This window comes from Motacilla alba, chromosome 3 (genome assembly GCF_015832195.1).
Source record: "Motacilla alba alba isolate MOTALB_02 chromosome 3, Motacilla_alba_V1.0_pri, whole genome shotgun sequence".
Lineage (NCBI taxonomy): Eukaryota > Metazoa > Chordata > Aves > Passeriformes > Motacillidae > Motacilla > Motacilla alba.
In genome coordinates this window covers 57,340,651-57,363,248 of record NC_052018.1, presented here as the reverse complement: position 1 = coordinate 57,363,248, position 22,598 = coordinate 57,340,651, and the positions used below count along the sequence as shown (strand labels likewise).

The window sequence follows — 22,598 nt, the reverse complement described above, 5'->3', positions numbered from 1 at the left end:
TCCCTGTACATCTCAAAGTGCTAAAGCAGAAACTAACGTGTTATTGTTGACACTGAGTTATATCCTAATTTTTCTTCACTTGGGGAGCAGGTTGTGGAAGTACACCACCATTCTTTATTCATTAGCCCACCTGCAAAGGAGAGAAAGGAAATTCCTCCCGCTCTCGTCAACCAAGTGATGTGATACACTTAAAATTTGAGAAACTCATCAGCAGCTTTCTGTGTCTTTACAGCTCAAGTAATGTAGGAATGGTTGTTTTAAACGTAGACGTTTGTTAAAGGGATAGACTAAAACTGCCAGTTAAGAATGGGTAGAAACAGAATAACAAGACGAGTAAGAATGGATGTGATACACTTAGTTAAAGGATGACATGCTGCTGTGGGGGTTTGGAGTTCACCTGAAGGACTATCATAAACCTCCTGCATTGTCCCCAACCTTTAGATCCTATTTGTTGCTAAGCAGCTGAGTCTATTTAGACAGGTGACAAGGTCCTGCTGCATCAGGGACACTTAAAGCAGTTTCCTGGTCTGAAGCCGCGCGGCAGCAGGTTTTCCTCAGCACTCTCAGATGCGTTTTCTTCCCCAGAACAACACCATCTATGAAAGCTTGACGAGGTGCGGACAAGTTACAAATAAAAAATACGTAGATAAAAGTGGGTGCTTGCTATTCACTCGGCAAAATTCACATTTGTGAGTTACAGTAAAGGAAATAGCTAAAGGAACGCCCTCGACCATCAGGGCAGGATCTCAGACAGGTGCAGTGGGGCAGGGAAATTCGCTTTGTCACCTTCGAGTTATGAAGGCAAAGACTCATGTCTGCGCAAGCATTGGTGGTTCAGTGGTAGAATTCTCGCCTGCCACGCGGGAGGCCCGGGTTCGATTCCCGGCCAATGCAGCTGCTGTTTTCTCGCCGCCTTTTAAATTTTTTTTTTTTTTTTTACCGCTACTCTTTAACATTTAAAACCAAACCAGCTCTTCGCTTTTAGTAATAACGCTCAAACAGACGCCAGCTCCCTGTCGGTCCGGCTGCGCGGACCTTCTCCCCCGTCCCACCAGGCTGGAAGTGACGCAGCCGGATTTGCCTTCAAAAATTGCCGGCGGCGGCGGTGGCGGGAGGAGGCGGCGGGCAGGGCCGGGGCGGGGCCAGCGCCGCTGCGGGAGGAAGGGGGCGGAAGAAGTGAAGGGGTCGTGGCTGGTGCCGCCGTGAGGTGCTGCCGCCGCCGCGGGTGCGAGCTCCGGAGAGGAGTAAGTGAGCGGGAGGGCCTGGGGGGTCCGGGCCGGGCCGCACGGACAGGCGGGCCCGGGACGGGGGGTGATAGCCGCGTCCCGCGTGGCGGGGCCACCCCGAGCGTTCCCGGGCACGGCGGGCTCCCGCTGGTCTGCCCCGCGGCCGGAGGGCGAGGGGCCACGGGGCTTGCTGTCGCGATAGGCGTGACCACGGAGCTCATTGTGTCAGGGCTGGGGCTCACACGTGCTGGGCGCCGCACGGGGCATCGCCGTCGGGGCTGCCGCTGCCCGCAGGTGTGCGGCCGGCGCTGCCGGCCCCGCAACCCGCCCGGGTGGGCTCCTGGGGCTGCTGGCACTGGCCCAGGCACGGAGCTCTGCTTCCTAAAGCTCCCTTCACCCTCCACCTGCATTGTTGTTTTGGGGTTTTTTGTTAATGTGCAGTAATCTGCGATGATGCAAGTTTTCTCTCCAGAGAGAGAGAAGCGGCAGGCAGCAGTTTCAGATATCTGTTCAGCCGCGGACCGCTCTAAACTGCCAGAGAAATTTGTTAATTTAACATTGATCGTCAAAAAAATTGCCAGCCCCCATGAGGTGGGGAGAAGCCTGTTGAATAATGCCTTCTGAAGGGCTTAGCCTGGAAGACCTAAAATTACATGCCACCCATGTATCTCTACCTAGTGATTGATTTTTGTAATGTTTTTTGTTTTCCACAAACTGCCAGCCGTGCTTATGTTTGTGGCTGCTGCTGGTTGTTCTGCTAACCGTTACTGTCAAATACAGCAACTGCATGAGAGCCATTTTGTTTAGTATCCAGTAAGTCTGGCAGCTCTCCTTCCCAAGTCATCAGCGCAGTCACTTGTTGATACCAAATGTTGCATGCCATGGATGTTATGATGAAGATGAGTATTAAAGGTGGAAGGAAGCCCAGAGGTGATGCAGGCCATCGTGTCACCAGTAAAAACTGATTCCTGAAAGCTGTTACTTTGGGGTGGTTTTTTCTCATCTGGCTTGCCAAGAGAACTTTGCAAATATTACAGGGTTGCTTTGATGTCAGAGCCTGTATAGCAGGCTGAAATAATGGAAACATGTGCGCTCTGCCAAAATTCAGGCTCTGGCTTAGTCCAGACATTAAGGTTGGAGTGAAGAACTCCTTGAAAGTATTCTCCATGTATGGCTCATGCCTTCCAGTCAGCAGGTCCACCACGGTAATTGACACTCTATCAGTCAATCTCTTATTTTATTTTTTAAGTACAGGGGACTTCTTTGTGTTATGGGGTTGATGCAGTGTTCCTGGATTCTAACATATGACTGTGAGCAGAAATTACTTACAGTCATTTCTACTGATGATTTCTTGAAATTTTTATGGAAAACATTAAGTATCCCCAGGGTTTCTTGATAATGGTTAGGCTGGTATCTTTCAAATGAAAAACAAAAATAAGTTCCAAAACCTCATTCTCACGAGTTGTAGGGATCTTGAACTTCTGTTAAGTTCAACCCTTGCTGGACTTGGCTGTTCTATACTCTAGAAATATTTTAGGTCCTTGGAGCAAATGGTAAAATGTATTTTGTAACTAGAGGTGGGTTAATTTCAGGGAACCTTATATACCCACAGCTGGTGTGGAGAGCGATTATTCTTGTTGTGAAGTCTGTGTGTTTGTACACAGTGAAAAATTAAACTTGCAAGACAAAGTGCTCAGGTTATTTTCCTTATATCCTGTTCACTGTAAACTTTATGAGCTCTTCACTGTTTCAGTGGCTGTTGGAACGTAGATAACTTCACTGGTCATGATTCATGGAAAGGTTGTGGCTGATAAGTACAGACCTGCTGCTTTGACATCCTGTTACATGATAGCACCAAGTATTTGTAAACATGTGTGATATTGCTAAGTATCTGTAAATACTTCAAAAATTATTAAGTAGTGCAGGATTAGTTTTGTGAGAGTTTTAATCCCTTCAGTTCTGGTTTAACTCTGGATTCGTGTGTAGTCATGCCTCTCCCATGTCCTCCACCCTGCCGAGCTGCCCCAGTATATTGTCACCTTCTACCACAAACTTCAGTCTGCTTTCAGATTAGTACTCTAACTCTTCTTTTTCCCCCTTAGAACTGCTTTACCATCTTCACTTACAAGTGCAGCAGACCCATGGACTCTCCTAAGTGTATCAGCTCTGACACTGCCTGAAGTTGTGGCAGCGGCCATGGCATGTCCAGACATAAGCAGAGCCAGCAGCTTTTTCTGCCTCTCTTGTACTCAGGAGCCTTGTATTTGGAAGCCACTTCAAGCTCTTTTGCTCTTATGAGTCAAGATGAAGCAACAAATTAAATTTGTTTTCTAGTTTAAACCAAATTATCTTGAATTTTCAATAGCACTGATGACACAGGTAGATTCCAATAGCATTATAAGCTTGAGTGAGCACCTTCTTTTTTCTTTTTTTTTCTTCTCATGAGTTGCTAGCTTATTCTGCTTATATGTCCATTTCTGCTTTCTGTCCTTACATTTTCTGCCCTTTCTAACCTGAAAATGTCCTTGACTCTTTTATTATGTGCAGTGCTATCCTTTTGGTCCCATGCTTTCATTTGTTTCTGACTCTGCCTCTTTAATTTTGTGTTGTTTTTTTTTTTTTTTTTCTAATTCTAGTTATTTTCACATTTCCAGATGAAAACTATTCTTATAATTTTTTTCTTTTTCTGTATACCTAAAGTTGCTGTTCTGCTTGGATTGCTCTACAGCATTCTGTTAAAAAAGTTACCTATGACTTCCCTCTGTATTTAAAAGTCTAGTTTGGTTTTGGTAACTTGATTTTTAAAATGCCTATTAGCATCTTGCTCAACTTGTGATTTCAGCAGTGTTAGTCATTGGTTTGAATTCTCAGGACAGGCAAACAGGTGTATCTGGTAGGATGAGCAGGAGTGGAAAAGCTCGCTCTTAAATACAGCAGGGAAAACTTAGTTAACATCTGTGTGATGATCCATACAGCCGTTGACAAACATCTTCAGGCTCTTTCTCCTGAGGTTAAAACCAACAAAACTGCCCAGCCAAACTGTGTCTCCTAATTAGCTTGGGATTTGTTAATCTTTGTAGTTGGTGGTCACATTAACTGTATCAGCTTGTAGCCATCCTGGCCAGCTGGGCGAGTGTCCGGCTGGAGTGAGATTAGACCCTGTAGGTTCTGTGATAGCAGGTTCCCTGCTCACCCCGCGGGTCCCCTCTGCAGGGATGGGTGTGGGCTCTGAGGCCCGGCTTCAGCTCTGCTGCTCTCAGAGTTTTGCTGTTCTGGAGTGATAATTTTGACAGCGGCTATTTGCTCTAATGGAAGCTGGGGAGGGAAGAGGAAGGAAGCAAATAAAGAAGGAGATGTTGGCTCGGGAATGCCTGAGCTGTGTTTCTGTGTGTGAAACTACTTGGGACGGGGACAGAAAAGGAGCGAAAGCCCTCAAATGTTTGATTTGTACTCAGCAGCCCCTCTTTACAATGGAGAGCTCACATTTTAGCCATAGGTTGGCAGGTGTGTGCAAAGGGTGGCTTCTGAAACCTCTGGTAATGTGCCTGATCTCGACCCTGACCTGGTCCTGAAATATATTCAGCCTTAAGTCTGTTTATTGCGCATGTGAATTTAGTGCCTCTTACATTCTTTAAATAGTTGATCTGTATCAAGTATGCTTCATCCCAGGGCTTAACTGGAGTTGCTTGTCTGCAGTTGCTTCTTCCTGGCACTGGGTACAGGTACCAAAATGAGAGCAGGATGACTCTCTTGCAGGCGTGTTTTTTTTGCTGATTTTAATGTTTTCTGTGCCTGGTTAGGAAATTATGAGGAGAGTGGGGAAATTCTTGGCGTGTAAGAGACAAGAAAAGTGCAGACTGCACGAGCTTCTTGGAGAAGAAGAGGCTGGGGCATGTAAGACACTGACAGTAACTGTTCCATGGACAATGGCACTGTAAAGAATGAGTCTACTTCTACTGCTTCTACTTATACTGTATTTGTATAAATAATACTTCTGTACCATTCTAATCTAAAAGTGCTGATTCTGTTAGGGCTGCAAAGTGGAAGTAGTCACAGTCTATGATGTTTGCTCCAAAAAACCATAAACAAGCACCGCTGACAGGGAAAAACAGCGTGGTTTGAACAATGTGTTAAATAAAATGGGTGGTTGCACACTAAATGTTTAATTGTGGCTTTTGCTTACCTTTCAGTGATAGCTTAAACAGCCTTGATGTTTTTCGGGGGTTTCTTTGTAGATGGAAAAATGAAGGTGATAGGAAGGTGCAAGCTAGGCATGGAAGGTGGATAATCATTTCAAGGAAACATTAAATAAAACTGAAGAGTTGTAAAATCAAGCTAATGGAAGAATAGTGTTTTCCACAAGGCAAAATCAGACTATTTAAACTCGCATGCACAGAATGTTAAGGTGAAAAAAAATTAACGAAACATAATGCATTAGTAGAAAGAAAGGCTTTGCTTTATTGCTTGTTTGGTGTTTTTTTTTTTTTTTAAAACCATACCAGACAGCCAGGCACAGTAAAATATTAATTTATCTTACAGTAGAATAAAGAGGTGTAAGGAGAGTATGGAACTGTGACTTGTAATAATGCATTTAAATCTGCATATCTTACCTGGGCTTTTTGACAGAATCTCCATGACAAGAAACAAAGCTGTGACGTGAAAAGCTTAATTTCTACTAATAGAACATCAATTATCTTTTTATGTGTATGACATTCATTTTAGGCCTTTTTTTTTGTAACCAGTGTTTTCTCAGCTTCTATGCTTTGATATGCCAAATGAGGTAATAAGCATATGAAAATACTTGCAAGAAAATTGTTTCCGTCCTTGGTTGGTTTTTTAATTCCTTAATACTTCCTGGTGTTTTTCAGCTTCATGTTGAACATGAGCCTTGTTATGATCATTGAGAATGTGAAGCTGGCCCGTGAATATGCCTTACTGGGAAATTATGACTCTGCAATGGTCTACTACCAGGGAGTTCTTGACCAAATGAATAAGTACCTGTACTCTGTGAGAGATACCTATCTGCAACAGAAATGGCAGCAGGTAAATAGCACTTTTCTGGGACACTTTGAGGGAAAAACATTGAAGTAGCAAGAATTATTGCAAACAAAAATGTAAAAAGACTTACCCCATTCTCTCATAAACTAGTGTTGTTATATATAGGCTTCTTTTTTGTTATACAGACTTGTTTAAGTCATCTTTATGACTTCTTTGTCTGACAGTGGCAGAACACTCAGTAGAACATGGCTCTGAGGAGCAAGTGCACTGTCTGCCCTGAAAGCTGTGCTGATGAGTACACCTGTTATGCTCAAGTTTTTTAGCCTGGTATCTTCAGGGTCTTATTTCTCTCAATGTTTTAGTGGGACTAAGGTCCTTAACAGCAAGTTGATAATTTGTCCTCAACAAAACCCCTCTTTTGTTTTCATTGATATTCTGCCTATTAGGTTGATACTTTTGATTGATATTTAGTCTGTTAGGTTCTGTCGTACCTGTTTAATGTGCAAAATTTGTCATAAGTCTCTTTGATAATGAATCCAAAATCTCTTTGTTTGTTCTTTAAATGTGCTGAGGAAGGCAGAAAAACCTCCTTAATATCTAATGTGCATAATTCTTGTTTATTGAAGTAGAATTAGGTAGCTCATTAAACCCTGTGGAATCCATCCAGGCATTTCATGGGCTTGAACAGAGGACTGTTACAAACTTATTTCCAGTGTGCTTAATCTACCTTTTTTTAAAATCAGGTTTGGCAGGAGATAAGTGTGGAAGCTAAGCATGTGAAAGATATAATGAAAACACTGGAGAGTTTTAAACTAGACAATACTCCATTGAAAGCCTCACAACAAGAATTACCAGCTCACGATGCAGAAGTCTGGTCTTTGCCAGTACCTGCTGAACGTAGGTAAGAGGAAACCTGAAGACCTAAATTAATATTTATCAGGACAAAGTGTGCTTGGACTTCAGCCTGTTGTGGTGTAATTTTTGTTCTTGAGCTTAGGTGTGTAACACTCACACCAGCAGCTTGACACCATTTGTGGTGAAGGAGGCATCAGGTGAATGTTCTGGGGGTTTTATCTCACACAGTCATGACTAATGTCAAGGTTCTTCCCTCTATGTGCTGTTGCCCGAGTTATTTGGTTTTTGGGTTTGAATTTTTATTTCACTTTTGTCTCTGTTGGCATTAATTAGCTGGTTTTGGATGCTAAAGATATTGTTCTGTGTGGTGGTTTGGGTTTTTTTTGCCTTTTTTGTGAGTAGCTATTTGACCTGGAGGTTCACTGGAGGTTCTAACATGTGCCAGTGGTAGCATGAAGGAGGGGACAGGAGTACATGCAAAGCAGGCACAGAACAGTGCATTTTGACAGAAAATGGCTGTTAGATTACTTTAATTGTATTGTCAAGTTATTGTTTGCTTGTTAATTTTTTCTGAGCTCCATATTACTTCTACTGATGAAATATACAAAGCAAGGCACTTTTTTAGCCAGGTGGACCCTGAGCTTGTGGCACAAGGAAAATGGATTTTTAGTCACTACCTAAAAAAATCTGTTGTGTTTCTGACATGCAGATTTTTATCTTGAGCCAAATGGCTTTTCAGTTTGTAGCCAGTTGATTTGGTTATGTGGTGGTCACCAGTGGCTTTACACTGAGGCTTTTTGCATATGTTACAACTAATTAGACCTTCGCCAGGACCCAGGAAGCGTCAGTCTGCTCCGTGCAGTGATTGCAGAGGTCACAGCAATCGTGTGAGTGCAGCTGTCAGAGGCTCTCACCGTCCGTCCTCTCGGAACCCCAGTGATAAAGGGAAGGCAGTCCGCAGCCGGGAAAAAAAGGATCAGCAAAACAAAGGAAAAGAAGAAAAGGTAAACTTGAAAATAACTTTGTGGAGTTGAGATGCTCAGTTGTGCTTTCTTACTACTGAGTGTATTATAAAATGCGTCTTTTGTTCATGTCAGCATGCTGATTTGAATCTCGCCTTGTAAGATGTCTTTTCTTTGTGCACAGTGTTGGTTATGGATTAATTAAAAACAAGAAATCCCTCTGGGAAGTTGGGGTCTGGTAAATGTGTCTGAAGGTGGGTGCCAAGAGAATATTTCCAGGCTCTTCTTGGTGATTACAAACATAGGACAAGAGGCAACAGGCAGGAACTGATGGACAGGAAGTTCCACCTGAACATGAGGAAGCACTTTTTTACTGTGTGGGTAACCATGCACTGGAACAGGTTGTCCAGAGGGGTTGTGGAGTCTCCCTCACTGGAGATACTCAAGAACGGTCTGGACACAATCCTGTGCCATGTGCTCTGGGATGATGCTGTTTGATGAGGGAGGTTGGACCGGATGACCCACTGTGGTCTCTTCCAGCCTGACCCATTCTGTGATTCTGTGACATGATGACTGCAGCTTGAAGGCAGTTGTTTAAAATGATATCACTGGATTTCTGAAGTCGGGCGTGGTGGAGCTCATTCACTTAGAACGTCTTTGTGGCATAATTGTTTTGAGTATAATTTAAACCAAGATTGACTTGCCTCTTCCAAAGCATATCAAGATTAACTTCATCCTTAGATGAGACCCTTGCCTTTTTTTTTTTTCCCTTTTGAGATACATTGCTAGCTCCATGCTCTCTTCAGTTGTAAACAAACAAAATCCCAGTATACTTGAACTATGATTTGTTCTTGGCAGAGTGCTTTAATTTTTGTGCTCTGGTCACCATAAATTTAGCAGATGACCAAGGTAAGAGACCATACAGGAAACAGCAGATTCATTGTTTTCCAGGGTCTAAAGAAATCAAGTGTCCATGCAATAGTTTGTTAGCTTCAGCAACCTTAAGTTGTGGCAAGGTGTAGTGGCCTGTGGAGGTAGTATAATCTATGGGGGTGGAATTGTTTAGCTGTGTAAGCTAACTACTTTTATTAGGAGCTAAATTAGATTGCCTTTGAGTGATAATCCTCTCCCCATCAGAATATACCCACAGAGAGACAGGATAGGTCTCTTTTTCTCTTTTACAGTTGTTCTGTCATCACCAGTGCTTGCTGTTAAATGTATAAAACCAGGGTATGTCTAGTGCATTTTATTTCCTTTCAGTTGCATGGTCTCTGCTCTTTGAGCCCTTTCAACTATGTAGCTTCTTTGCTTTGACTCTGCTGCAGAGCTGCTTCTCTGCTGTTCATGTCCATGCTTCTGTATCAGTTAATTGCCTCTGGTTTTACCCCTGTGGTCTCCCTGCAGATCACCATTGCTCATTCTACATACAGAAGTCATGCTTAATTTTTTTGTGTGTGTCCCACATACATGGCATATTTGTGACACTTAGAGAATTTGAGATGCTCTCAGTTGTGACACTTTGTGGTCCAGTCTTACACATAATTTTTCCCTACTGGGTCTCAGATAGTTTCAGATTTCTGTGGGAGAAGAGGCAGAAGGTGTTACATTAGGATAGGTGTATGCAGTTTTGATTAGGTACCAAAACAAAGAAACTGCATCAGTACAACATGCTGGCTTTGGGGAGAAGGAAATGGAACCAGGGCAGGACAGAATCTGGGTGAAACACACAGATCCATCCTGCAGTGCAGCTGTAATACAGATGCTTCATAATTTTCATGCTGGTTTATGTTGCCACCTTCTGAAAACACGATGCTGTTGTGGACTTGTGGTAAAAAATCATTAGTAGCGTGACCATTGTTATGTATTTACATTGTTATATTCTTTATATGTAGAACAAATCCACATCTGAGATTTCAGAGTCTGAACCAAAGAAATTTGATAGTACTGGATATGACAAAGATTTAGTAGAAGCTTTGGAAAGAGATATAATTTCTCAGAATCCCAACATCCGATGGTAAGTTTGAGTACTGCTGCTAGTCTCTTGAGCTGTTTCTGTTTTCCTCTCACATGATATGACAAGAATTAAGTATTTTAACAGATACTTATATACAAAAATGTACAAACAGGTTTTCCTTACTACCTTTAAATAGGTAACTAAACTTTTTATGTAGTTGAATACTTCTAGAGCTCAAATATTTTTTTTTCCACACATAGATTCATATAATAGTTTGGGCTGGATGGACCCTTAAAGATCAACTAAAGCAGTCCCCTGCCATGGCAGGGACATCTTTCACTAAATCAGGTTGCCTGAAGTCCTGTCCAACTTGGCCATAAAAAGCTTCTCAAAATTTTCTAAGATCAATTTTTGAGATACTCTTTTTCAATGTAAAAGTTTCCAATTTCTGTCAGTGTCTCTTCATTTGAAAATCTGTTCTGCTACTCTGTGGCATATCAAGACAGAAAACTGATTAACAAAGAAGTTATGTCAATATAGGAACCCTTTGAAATACTGCTGGATGTAATGTGGCCACTAGTATGAAATATAACCCTCTGCCAGTACCTTTACATGAATGTGTTAAATATTAAACCTTATATAAAGGTTGTTTTGTGTTCCAAATGGTTTCCGAGCTTAGGTGGTTTTGTGAGGATTAAATGAGCAAAATTCTTCTGGCAAATAAAGTAGGCTTTAAAAAAAACCAAACAGTCCCACAAAACACTTTGTGTGCGTGCAACTGCCTTGTATTTCAGTTTAATATTTTAATATATGTTTCAGTTTTTATACTGAATCTTAAATTACGACTTCAGATTTTAAACTAGTTCTTCATATAGGTGTGTTTTGAAACCAAAATGTTACTTGGGCACATGCTGATAAGAGGAATGCCCTGAAAGTTACTTTCAAGGAAATAAGATCAGCCTAAAAGGTATCTAAGAATTAATACTTTTATAACTCCGAAAAACAATTCTAAAAATTCTGTTTAATTCCACTCCATTTACTGGTCTTCAGCAAGTTGTTCTTGTAACAATGAAAGATGGTATTTAAGTTTCAGAGACATCCAACCTCTCAGCAAAACAAGAAAGCATAATTGGTAGTTAGCCTAAGTTTAACCAACCTGCTTTCTTCTGCTTGTCTTTCTCTGAATACTGACAGTGGTGCTCCAGTGAAATAGTTCATGGTTTTCTTTGCTTTTGCATCCATCTGGAGTCTGCCAGGCAGATGTTAGTTGTAGCTGTTAGAGGCTTTTGCCTTTAGAACATAAATAATTCAGGAAAATGAATTAGATTTATGGGAGAACCAATGCGTAACAATAAGTTTAATTGTGCAGTTTTTTGAGCTGTGGAGTGATTCTTTTGCCTGCTGTCTGAATCTGTCAAACAACTTTCTATTTCTTGTCAGGGATGACATTGCTGATTTAGTAGAAGCCAAAAAGCTGCTTAAGGAAGCTGTAGTTTTACCAATGTGGATGCCAGAGTTCTTCAAGGGGATTAGAAGACCGTGGAAGGTATGAAAAAATCTGTTCCTTTGATCATAAGTACGATTTTGAGATTGGATCTTGGCAGAACAAGAAATTTCAAATGTTTTGCAGTTTAAATAAATTCTTCCTGCATTTTAGTAACAAAATTTATTGTAAGTAATAACAAAATAAAGATGTCAGATACCTGCACACTGTCTTCAGCTAGGTGTTTGCAAGTAAGCAATGACATTAATTACTTACCTTTGAATAACTTTTCAAGGGAAAATTTACACCCAGTAGTTTACTATTACACTAAACAAACTGTAAAATTCTGTTTTAATTCTTGCCCTAAAAGTAGTTCTTTTTCATTTTAATAGGGTGTGCTGATGGTTGGTCCTCCTGGTACTGGAAAGACCCTCCTAGCAAAAGCTGTAGCCACTGAATGCAAGACAACTTTTTTCAATGTTTCTTCTTCCACACTTACCTCAAAATACAGAGGAGAATCTGAGAAACTTGTTCGTCTGCTGTTTGAAATGGTGATTTAAGTTTCTGAACATGAAACAGGGTGGTAATGAAGTAGAATCACCTTTGGAACAGTGAAACCGTACCAAGGTTTCAAACTTACAGCATATATAAACACCTCTCTAAGCTTGGAATGCTTGGGGCATTTCTGATTTGCCCATTTGCATTTCAATATTATTCCTAAATGAATTTTTAAAAGCTGAAAAATAGATAGTCTTTTATTTTCAGGGTTAGCTTGCTACATTAGAATTAGCTCACTGTAAGCTGGTGAGTGCTGCAGAACAGACTGGAATGGAAATCTAGGGATGGAATTAATTGCTTTCTGGGTGAGAACCCTGTTTAGGTTGTGTGCTTTGTTGTTTTTGTGGGTTGTTTTTTGTTTGTGGTTAAAAGAAGTGGCCTTCCAAACTGTAGTTGGCTTCAGAGCACATAATATTTGAAATAATACTCAGAAAATAGTTGTTTTTTTTTCCCATGTGTCACCAGGTATGTGTGCAGTGTTTGCTAGGGTGCCCAGTACTGAAGGGGAGAGCAGAGTTACAATTACAGTAGTCAGAAAAGGCAAGAAGTAAAAGATCTTTCACATTATAGTTTGTTAGGCAGGATACCAGCTCATTTAATGTGATTGGTCAAAAATGCAGATAACACAATGAACAGCATCTCAACTGCTCTAATACGGTATCTTTTATTACCCTGGGTTCTTGTCTTTAAATGCTCTTGTTTTCAGAAAGGTCAGTTATTTTGCAGTTGACCTATCTCTTGGACAGGCTCCATGTCATGATGTCCCAGCTTAACATTCATCCTGGCTTTAACTGAAATATTATTCAAGCATTCTGTGATGACTTCCACAGTTTAAAATGTTACTCCTAATGTGGGAAACTGCCTATAGCTTGTGAAATATTTGTTTTGAGCTCTAACAGCTACGGCACTTAGCCAAAAGCTCTCCTGCTCAAAGGCTCTGAATGAATGCACAGCTGCTCAGTACCTGAGTGCTGGGGTCCAAGAGGGAAGGGTGGGGATTGTTTGGTACCTAGGAGCTGGGGTAAATACATCATTACTCAGCTCTGAATTTGCTGCTGCTTCTTAAGTGGGAGTGAACTGCTATTTCAGCTTCTGCTTTATCTTTTGCTTTCTTCAGGCTCGATTTTATGCCCCAACAACCATATTTATTGATGAGATAGACTCTATCTGTAGCCGCAGGGGAACTTCGGAGGAGCATGAGGCCAGCCGACGTGTGAAGGCAGAACTGCTAGTTCAGATGGATGGTAAATAACCTGCTCACTGGGAACTGCTGGACTGGAGGAAACTTTAGGGACCAAAAAAGAAAAAAAAGGAAAACTTCATTTTCCAGAAGCAGTTTTTCAAAAGCCTTACATGAAATTTGGGTTAAAAGCCACAAGTGACATTATTTAACAATCTTTTGGCCTCTGAGCTATGATCTTGTATTAGTGACTCAGAATAAGGAAGATTCAGTGGAAAATACAAGATTTCAAAAGAGTAGCAGAAAAAGAACCTGCTTCTCTCAGTCTTTGCCTGGCATATCACTCACTCCTTCAAAATTAAGTAAAAAGTGCTTCAAAAGAACTGTTACCTATTTTTATTTCAACTTCAAAGGCAGCATTACATTTCACTTCTTTGGGATCTCTTTTTCTCCTAAAAATAGAAATAACAAGTGAAGATCTTCTGTTTTATAGAAGTGGTTGGGAGAGTTTTAATTTTAAAACACTGATTTCACTACAAATATGTGGCTAAAATTTCACAAATCAACAAAGTTCAAAAGTAGGTAACAATGCAGAGTTGCTACAGAGGCCTCCATTTTATATTCTGGGGAGCAGAGAGAAGGAAAGGAGCTACTGAGAAGTGCTAATCTATGGACTGCTTTGTGATAGAATTCCATGAGTCAGAAGATTTGCATATTTATTTCTCCTTCTCTGATGTTGGTACCCTTTTATTTTTGTCTTTAAAGAGCAGCACAGCTCTAATACTGTTCTCATATCAAGTATGTACATAATCTGATTTTATTAGTAAGAACTATTTTAATCCTTTTACTTAGGCATTAATAAATTGTGGTTTTTATGCAAACTCTCAGGCAGACTAGGTACAGCACCTATCTCACAGCCCAATCCTGTTGTTCTAAGTTAAACCAGTAGATAGAGAGAATAGCAACTTTAACAAAATTACCTTCTTCCCCTTGTAGCAGATTCATAGTATTGAGAAACTGAGGTGTTCTATCTGTCTCTAAGAAGTTGTGATTTAGTCCACCAGATTTAAACTTTCATTTCAGCAGTTTGCATAGTCCACCTGTACATATGAAACCTTTGGCCTGACTTCAGAAGCGAAGACACCTTGTAGGGGAGTCGTGCCGCTTTAGCGTGGCTGTTGGTGAATGCTGTGGGGGATGTTGGTTTTTGGTGTGGTGATGATGTTGGGCGTTGCTTTGTTTCCTCACAGCCTACTACAAGGTGTTGGGGTGAAAATTGAGCCACTCTTGTGGCAGAAGTACAAACAACTCTGCTGTAAAGCCATTCTGGCCATGATAGAAAAGAACTTCCTGGTCTGAGCAGTGCCCTATGCCCCTGCTGCTGTTCAAACCAAGCTTCCATTTATGCTTGCAGGCTGTCCTAGAGATGAAAAAGTGAACTCTGTTGCGCTTGGTGATTCTGTTACGCTTGGGCTCATTGGAGTGCAATAGAGTACAATTCTGCTTTAATGCTGCAGGAGTGTTTTCTCTGTACATGAAATTTCACCAAAAAAAGTATATTTTACCTCCTCTTTTCTGCACTGCAGGTGTTGGGGGGGCTACTGAAAATGATGATCCTTCTAAGATGGTCATGGTACTTGCTGCTACTAATTTTCCTTGGGATATTGATGAAGCCCTAAGACGGAGACTAGAAAAGAGAATTTACATTCCTTTACCATCAGGTATGAAGAATTGGGGAGAGGAGTGATTAAAAATTCTAAAATTGAAACTTTATCAACATTCCTTTAGTTTTGACCACTTGGTTTAAAAATCTAATTGATATGTATATGCAAATTCACTTATGGATTCAGGACCAGCTTAAATCTAAACATGAACATTTACCCTTGTAGCAAGTACAGCGTACTTTTTCTCATTCTTCCCTCTTATCCTCCTTGAATTTATTGTTTACCTTCAGAAAGCAAATTGTACAGATTCAATTTTCTTTTCTGTGATTAGCCAAAGGTAGAGAAGAACTCCTCAAAATAAATCTGCGAGAGCTGGAACTGGCTGATGATGTTGACCTTGCAAACATAGCTGAGAAAATGGAGGGTTATTCAGGTGCAGACATTACCAATGTATGCAGGTAAGCTGACATTGCATCATTTATGTTACTACTGCTGCAAACTTTGGGAAAACTGTTTGTAAGGTAGCCAGTTTACGTGATTAAAGTTATTGGATAAAAATGGACTGTAACTTGTCTTTTATGTATGGCTAAAAGGTGAGATACTGCATTAGTATTTACTTAAATTTCCATTTGAAGAGTAGTTGCAACCTAGTAATCTAATAGGCTGTGATTTAGGTAAAATTCCACCTTCTTTCATATAGGCTAAATTCTGTGCATGAGGATTATCCAGAGGATGGTAAACTTTAACTTGTGGAGTTGCAGTCATTCTGCTTGGGCTATATGACTTCTGCAGAAATCCACATGTGAGAGGCAACAGTGATAGAGGTTGGAATAACTAAAGTAAAAACATGGAGTTTTCTTCTTTCATGACATGGAAAAGGTGTAGAGTCTTGTGTGATGGTACAAGAGCGGTATACTTGGCACACTGGTTTTTGTGATGAGACTGACTAAAGTTTTCTGCTACCTCCCTCGTTTTCCTGTCACCTCAGTACTGTTGGCATACAGTTGTTTGTGGGCCTATTCTCTAGCCTAGATTCCTGAAATAATTGACTAAAAATACCTTCTAATTGTTCCCTCATGTTTTCTTTGAAAAATTGGAATGGGGAGAGGACTGATCTGTTAAGAGACAAGAGTCAGTTGTCCTGTTTACATCAGAAGACTTGCACTGGCACAGCTGTGGCAGTGGCAAGCTCTGAGACCTGCAGTACGGGACAGAGAACTGGAGCTGCTTGAGATGCTGTTGTCATCTGATGAGCACCTGTGGAACGCTGCTTTCAGGCTTTGGAGGTAGCACTGAAGCATGTCCAGGCAAGGCTTGAGCTCCTAGCTGTTCCAGCCCAGCTTCTGTGGGCTTTGAGCAGGGTGAGAGAGCTGGAGTGAAAGCACCTCCTGGCTGCTCCCTCCAACGCGGATCCGTTTCTTGCCTAGATTCCTAACGCGGCTCTGCAGACACGTGTCAGCACAGCTGAGAGGACAATGTGCTGTGCCACAGGGATGAAAGCAAGCAGCCTGTACACAAAGCTGCCACCAAAGGCTCTGTCAGCAGGGCTGCTGCAGGCTGAGCTAAAAGTTTGGAGCCTCAGTAGAGTTTCCTGAACAAACCTTGCACGGTGTCTGGGAAAAGAATGGTATGTTAGTTGCTCTGAATCTGTGTTGTGGAGATTTGTTTCATTTGTAGGTCTGTGAGATGAATTTCTGGTGTTCTTTTGATCTTTGGTTCTGCTTTGAAAGGAGTTTGTGCTAATAGGTTCATGTTATATGAAAGTGAGTTTATTTGGTCTGTTGCTTTGTGCATTTTAGCTGCAGTTTGTCTCCTCCAGTCTGTTCAGTGTTTGTTGTTTGTAATTAATTTTATACTGAATATCAATACACTTATTTTAGAAATGAAAATACTTGTAATGTTTTTCAGTGAATTTTGTGTGTATGTATTTGTGCACAATTACATTTGATATTTTTTAACCTAAGCCCCTTTGTACAAATACTATTAAACAAAAAAAAAAAAAAAAAGGCAAAAAAGATTTAAAGATTTAGGAAAACACAAAGAAACATCTGAATCTTCTGTTTGTGGCAGTCTCTGCAGTGATGATTGAGGTAACAGGAAGCAGAAATCCAGATGAACTGAGATTTGGATGTTAATGGTTTGAAATCACTAAGAAAGTACTTGTATTAGCCTGTGTATTTACACTTTGTTCATGGTGTCAGGAGAAATAGCTCTTGGATATGATTGCTTCATTTACATTGAGACAAAAAGATGTGTACGATTTAAAAGTGCCTTTTTATGGTTCAGGCTCTCAGGATATAAACAGAGTAAAGTTCAAACCTGTATACTATGACAGTCCTTGCTAGTGATGCAAGCAAAACATAAGAATAAGTGGACCAAGAGCACTGGTTTACTGAAATTGCCCTCCTATCTTAAAGAATTTGAGGTGAAGTCCAAAGTTTGCTGAGCCAGAGTGAAAATCAGTCAGAGGTAACACTACAGTTCTTAGCAGTCAGCATGCAACTAGGGGGAAATGAAGGTGAACCTTCATTTTAAAATTCAGGAAAAACAAAATGCATCCAAATTGCAGATTAGATGTGAGAATGAACTAACTTTGAATTGTTGTTTTGGGTGGACTGTCAGTGTTGAAAGGCCTTTAGAACAGAACTGGTCCCTGCTGTGTCTGGCAGTGGGTGGCTGCCTGCTTTTTGAATAGAGCTTTGGTGCTTCTTCTGGCACCAAGAGTGCATTTGAGAAAGCACCAGGAGTTCTGTTTGGAGTACTGGACTGTCCATAAAATGATTTCACGAAAGGAAGTGGTGGCAGCTGCACTTCAGTTCTATCAGTGTGTTAAGGTATGATTGGCTTGTTGGTGGGTTAGCTGGATTGTTTTTGCTGGACTTTTTTTTTTTAAACTGCTGTCTGGAAGCAAATTAGATGCATGGAATGTCCCCTCACCCCATTGTGTAACAGTAGCTTATGGTTTGCAAATGATGTTGTAACAGCGAAGCATGGTGATATTTGGTTGAGATGGAGTTCAGTGAGGCAATCTTTGGGTTGTTCTGAAATTTTAGCTCCTGTATTAAGAGATTTTAATTTATTAATTAACACTGAGATGAGCTCAGTTGTTCAGAGCATGGTGCTAATAATATCAAGGTTGTGGGTTCGATCCCTGTACAGGCCATTCATTTAAGAGTTGGACTTGATGATCCTTGTGAGTCCCTTCCAGCTTGGAATATTCTGTGATTCTGTGAATCATTTAGTAAATTCCTGAAGTCTGACAGTTATGGTTTCCTTTAGCGGGAGGGGATGGTATTGAAACAGAACATGCTCAAACCATTTTTCTAAATCTTTCTGGAAGACAAAGTGTAAGTTTTTCTCTCTTTGGAATCTCACCTTCTGACATGACACAATATACTGTTGTGATATCACAGAGATTGCACTTCCATCTTCTTTACTGCTAGACAGATTAGCAGCATTTCCTTGTTATTATAAGATCTATAACAATGAATTAGCAGGAACTTCAGCCTTCCAGTGTTACCTAATTATCACCTCACTAGCTCATCACCTGCTGCTACCAGATTTACCGCTGGAAATCTAAATGTAGTGAAACCTAACACTAAAGAAAATGACACGCTTGTAAAAGTGCTTGGTGCTCATTAAGGCCTGAAGTTTGAGGAGCTACAGACAGAACAGATTTTGTTATTTAACATTTAGCTCTTGAGTGTAGAGGTTGGAGGTAGATACTGTTGGCTCTGTCTTTGAAGTGGGATTCCTGTTCAAACCAGGAAACATTCAAAACACTCCAGCTACTCCTTTTGTATCTAGGAGGAGTGAAATTGTTATTGCCTTGTTCCTGTTTAAAAACACTGTAAACAGCAGCTATATCATAGGCATGCAGTGACATCAGCTTGTCTTTACCTCTTTTGCCTAGCCTATGAATAGTAGCTCTTCAGATATCCGGTGAGGATAATGCTGTGTTTGAAAAATATGGAAAACGTGGTGTTGTGGCTTGTACAAGCACTTGAGATCCTCCCATAAAAGTTTACAGTTCTTTATTGAATCCCTTTGAATGTAGCAGTTTAACTGGAATGCTGTGTTGAGCCTTTCAAACAACTGAACTCACCATCCTGCACTGAGTAATGATTTTATTTTCTTACCTTCCTGATTAGAGATGCATCATTGATGGCTATGAGGAGGCGTATCGAAGGCTTGACACCAGAAGAAATCAGAAATCTTCCCCGAGATGAAATGCACATGCCAACAACTATGGAAGACTTTGAAATAGCTTTGAAGAAAGTTTCTAAATCTGTTTCTGCTGCGGACATTGAGAAATACGAGAAATGGATAGTTGAGTTTGGATCATGTTGAGTTGTGTTCTCTCGAAGAAACCACCTTATGTCTTAAAACAGCTTTAGAAGTAATTGGTGATGTGTCAGTGCACTGCGTGCTCTTTTTAACTTTTGTAATTTAAGAGCAACAGATGTTGAAATAAATTTTTTTTCTAAAATGCAAGTTCTGCCTAGCTCTCTTTGAACTAGCTCAGAAGTCACCCATTTGTCTCAAATGCTGATGGTTTCTGATTTGATTTTCAAGATTTTAAAATTAATACTAGAATTCCTTTCATCAGTATTTACTCTTAAAAAATTGCTTTTGTGTCAATAAAATCCCCCAAGCTAGCCTTGCTAAGTGAGTCAGGGATGCTGCGAACTTGAAAATGGGTCAAACAAGATGCAGTTACACAGAGTTTTCCTTGCTGATCTTGGAGAATTGTACCATTAAACTCTTGTTAAAGAACCTGTGCAAAGGCTGAGATGTGGAACGGCAAGCAACCCTCGTGCTGGAACAGTCAATGGAGTTAGTGAAGTTTGAGCAAGGGGTTAAGATCATTATGGGTTTACATTAGCTGTTAAATAATATTAAAATACATCCAGCTGGTGTAAACCAATTCTGTGCAGCCAGCAGTGATGCTGTCACATGTGTAGTTTCCTTGTTAGTCTGAGAAATCAAAAGCTTTCTGGCATTAATTCTGCAATAGGTGTTTCTCCCTTGACTGTCTGGCACTGCAAGCAGCAAAACGCTAGACCGGTGAGTTGGGTCCTGGTTTACACAGTTATTCTGGTGAGGCAGCATGTGTCGTGTTTGTACTCAATTTATAAACCTGACTTTACAATTGACATAAAATCTAAATTCTCATTTTTTGTTACTTAACTGCTTCTACATGCCATTTATTATCTGAGAATGGTTCTGCAGTAACCATCCAGGTAATAATTTTAGATTTTGCTGAACAGTGGTAATTGTAACTGAACCACCTTTAATTTCTATCCATCTTCTACTGTTTGGGAAACACTTCTTCCTGCTAGCTCCTCCCAGTGCAGCCAGCTGTAGCTCTGCTTATGGGTAAACTTCATTATTTTTCATTAATCAAATAGGTCTGGACTTGTTCCAGCTGGTAGATACATGCTGTATAAAGCTGGCGGTGGAATTCCTGTTCATAATGGAAATGCAAAGTTGCAGTCTGAGTAGGAGGCAAGTGCATCTCAAAGACACAGCTGTGTCAATGGCAGTATTGTGAGCATCTTGTTCATGTGCCTGAAATCCGTCGCTATGTTGTGAGTGACAGCTGGACACGCTGAAAAGGGACTTCCAGCAGAGTCAGCAATGAGAGCTTCAAGTGAAACACTGATGTCTTGTGAGAGCTCCTGAATCCCTGGGTGGACCTGGCATGATGAACCCAGAAATGAAAGGAAAAAGTTGAGGTGAGTACACAGGCATGTACATTTATATTCTTCCATTTCCAGAATGGAAAACCAGTTCACTATTTTTGGATAGTCTTATGTGTCAGAGTTAATAAAAATGTGCAGTACTTTGAAGATGGGGTACTCTTATTTTTCTGTTTGTATGTAAGGATGAGAGTATAGCTGTCAGGTGGTGTTGCAGATTTCTTCACCTAATTCACTGCAAACAAACCAAATACTTAATCTGTATCCCACATAAGAAGGGAGAGTAAGCAAGCTTTGGACCTTGGCAGCAGTCCATTAAGGGGCCACTTAGACTAAATGTGATATATTTTGAGAACTCCTAAAGTAACCTCAGCTTAAAAGCAGTAGTTTAGTACTCAGCCAGCCCTGTTCACTCTGGTGGGACAAAATTAACATCTCTAATGCATAGTACAGGAAAGAAAAGGTGATAGAGGCTGAATTTGTAGCTCAGAGGTTCATTTTGGTTTGGAACACACAATGTGGTGATACACAGTTCTGAGGGCAGGAAGGGCTGCAGTGAGGTGCTTGTGAGGAGATGATGTTCCTGTTTCTAGGATCCTACCACTATCCACACCAGGGATTTTTTTGGGTAGATGGGTTTTGTCGGGTTTTTTTTTTTCAGTTCCCAGTCCCCCCACATACCTTCCCCTAGAGGGCACATCAGTTCCGTCCTGGAAAGATGAGACCTACCATGACTGGCAGGTCAGGACAGTTGCCCTATCCTTACTGTCTTAGTTGGGTGAGGTGGTTTTTTAATCAATGTACAAAATAGTTCAGAGTGGTGCCAGCTCAGAGTAGCACTCGTCTGAAAGGCATGAGACTTGTGATTTGGGAAAACCATGTGCATGCTAAAGCAGAAACACAAAAGCTTTAACTTTTAAAGACTTGGTAACTCCAGCTCCATAAAGCAGCAGAAACTGTCTGGCAGTTACTGTGTTCAAGATTTGCACTATTTTTAGAATTCCATTAACCTGATGGTGACACTTCTTTCCTGCTGCTTTGTAACCTTGCAGAAATCAGCCAAGTTTTGAAGCAGTACCAACACTTTCAGGCTTACCCGTGCATTTGTTGCAGCTGTTTAGAGCAGCTAAATCTCCTTGTGGCTGTTGCAGGTGCTTGGTTTCCAGTTTCATTAGGAGGGATGCAAAGAGCACGTGCGAACAGCTGCCAAGTTTCCATCGGCAGCATAATTCCTACTGTGTTTGTGCACTAAGGGAGAACTATTGTGTTTCTTGTCCATCCTATTTTTTTTTTCCAGAAGAAGCTAACTTCAGCCTCGTACATCACTTCTTCTTGAGCTGTGCTAATGGAGGGGCCAGGCAATATCCATGTACAGACAAGTTTGTCTACAGCTGTTTGAGTACTTGCTCTTCTCTGTGCAGTCACCACTCCTGTGCTAATCCTAGCAGTTTCCTGTTCAGCCATGGGTGGCAATCCCTCTGCCCCCCACATGGTACTAGAACAAAAGAAAAAAAAAAAAAAAGAAGTTTGAGCAGTGTCCCTGTTACCTTGAGCTGGTGTGGTGTGTACCACACTGCACTGCTGGGTGGTGAAGTTTGGTTTGGTGTTTTTACAAGGCCAAGTCAGTGTTAGAAATGTTCCTTTTATCACTGCAGTGCTGTCAGCTCGGTGAGACAATGAGAGTTGTTCCTGTCACAGACCAGCATCTGAGTAACTTGGTCATCATTAAACACATGATGGTTCCTTAAGGCAGGAGGAGGGGGGAATCCCAGCTTTTCTCCTTCACTCTAACAACTCCAGCTGAACACAGGTAATTCTGATCACTCAGATGGTAACTGTGCTCAGTCTAGTGTCAGGTAGTTACAATTCTGAGGTTTTTTTTCCTAGGCATTCTTTTGACAAACAATTTTTGTAAGTAAGAACAATGAAAAGCTAAGAAACAGACAGTGCCCTGAGTCTGAAATGTTTGGCAAACCACTGTTTCACCTAACTATAAATGCACACATGAACGCAGTC

General features: G+C 41.0%; 1 protein-coding gene and 1 non-coding gene across 6 annotated transcripts; both read left to right on the top strand.

Annotated features, from left to right (window-relative positions):
• Nucleotides 1–823: 823 nt before the first annotated feature.
• On the top strand, nt 824–894 carry TRNAG-GCC. The gene has a single exon. It is a non-coding gene; the product is annotated as a tRNA-Gly (tRNA).
• A 58-nt stretch (nt 895–952) lies between these two features.
• KATNA1 (katanin catalytic subunit A1) lies at nt 953–19,374 on the top strand. 5 transcript variants are annotated; one of them, XR_005256187.1, is made up of 12 exons: nt 953–1,244; nt 6,095–6,269; nt 6,968–7,125; nt 7,900–8,083; nt 9,934–10,055; nt 11,436–11,541; nt 11,871–12,029; nt 13,154–13,280; nt 14,803–14,937; nt 15,212–15,338; nt 16,308–16,507; nt 19,032–19,160. XR_005256187.1 is itself a non-coding variant. In XM_038130747.1 (12 exons), exons 3-12 carry the CDS (start codon nt 6,099–6,101, stop codon nt 19,228–19,230), a joined length of 1,488 nt encoding a protein of 495 aa, XP_037986675.1. In that variant the 5' UTR covers nt 1,109–1,244; nt 3,329–3,605; nt 6,095–6,098; the 3' UTR covers nt 19,231–19,374. The 5 variants fall into 5 exon arrangements, 4 of the variants coding, with proteins under 4 accessions (XP_037986676.1, XP_037986673.1, XP_037986675.1 ...); XM_038130747.1 differs by lacking the exon at nt 16,308–16,507 and adding an exon at nt 3,329–3,605 and having other exon boundaries at nt 1,109–1,244; nt 19,032–19,374; XM_038130748.1 differs by lacking the exons at nt 16,308–16,507; nt 19,032–19,160 and adding an exon at nt 15,581–16,300 and having other exon boundaries at nt 954–1,244.
• Nucleotides 19,375–22,598: the final 3,224 nt, after the last annotated feature.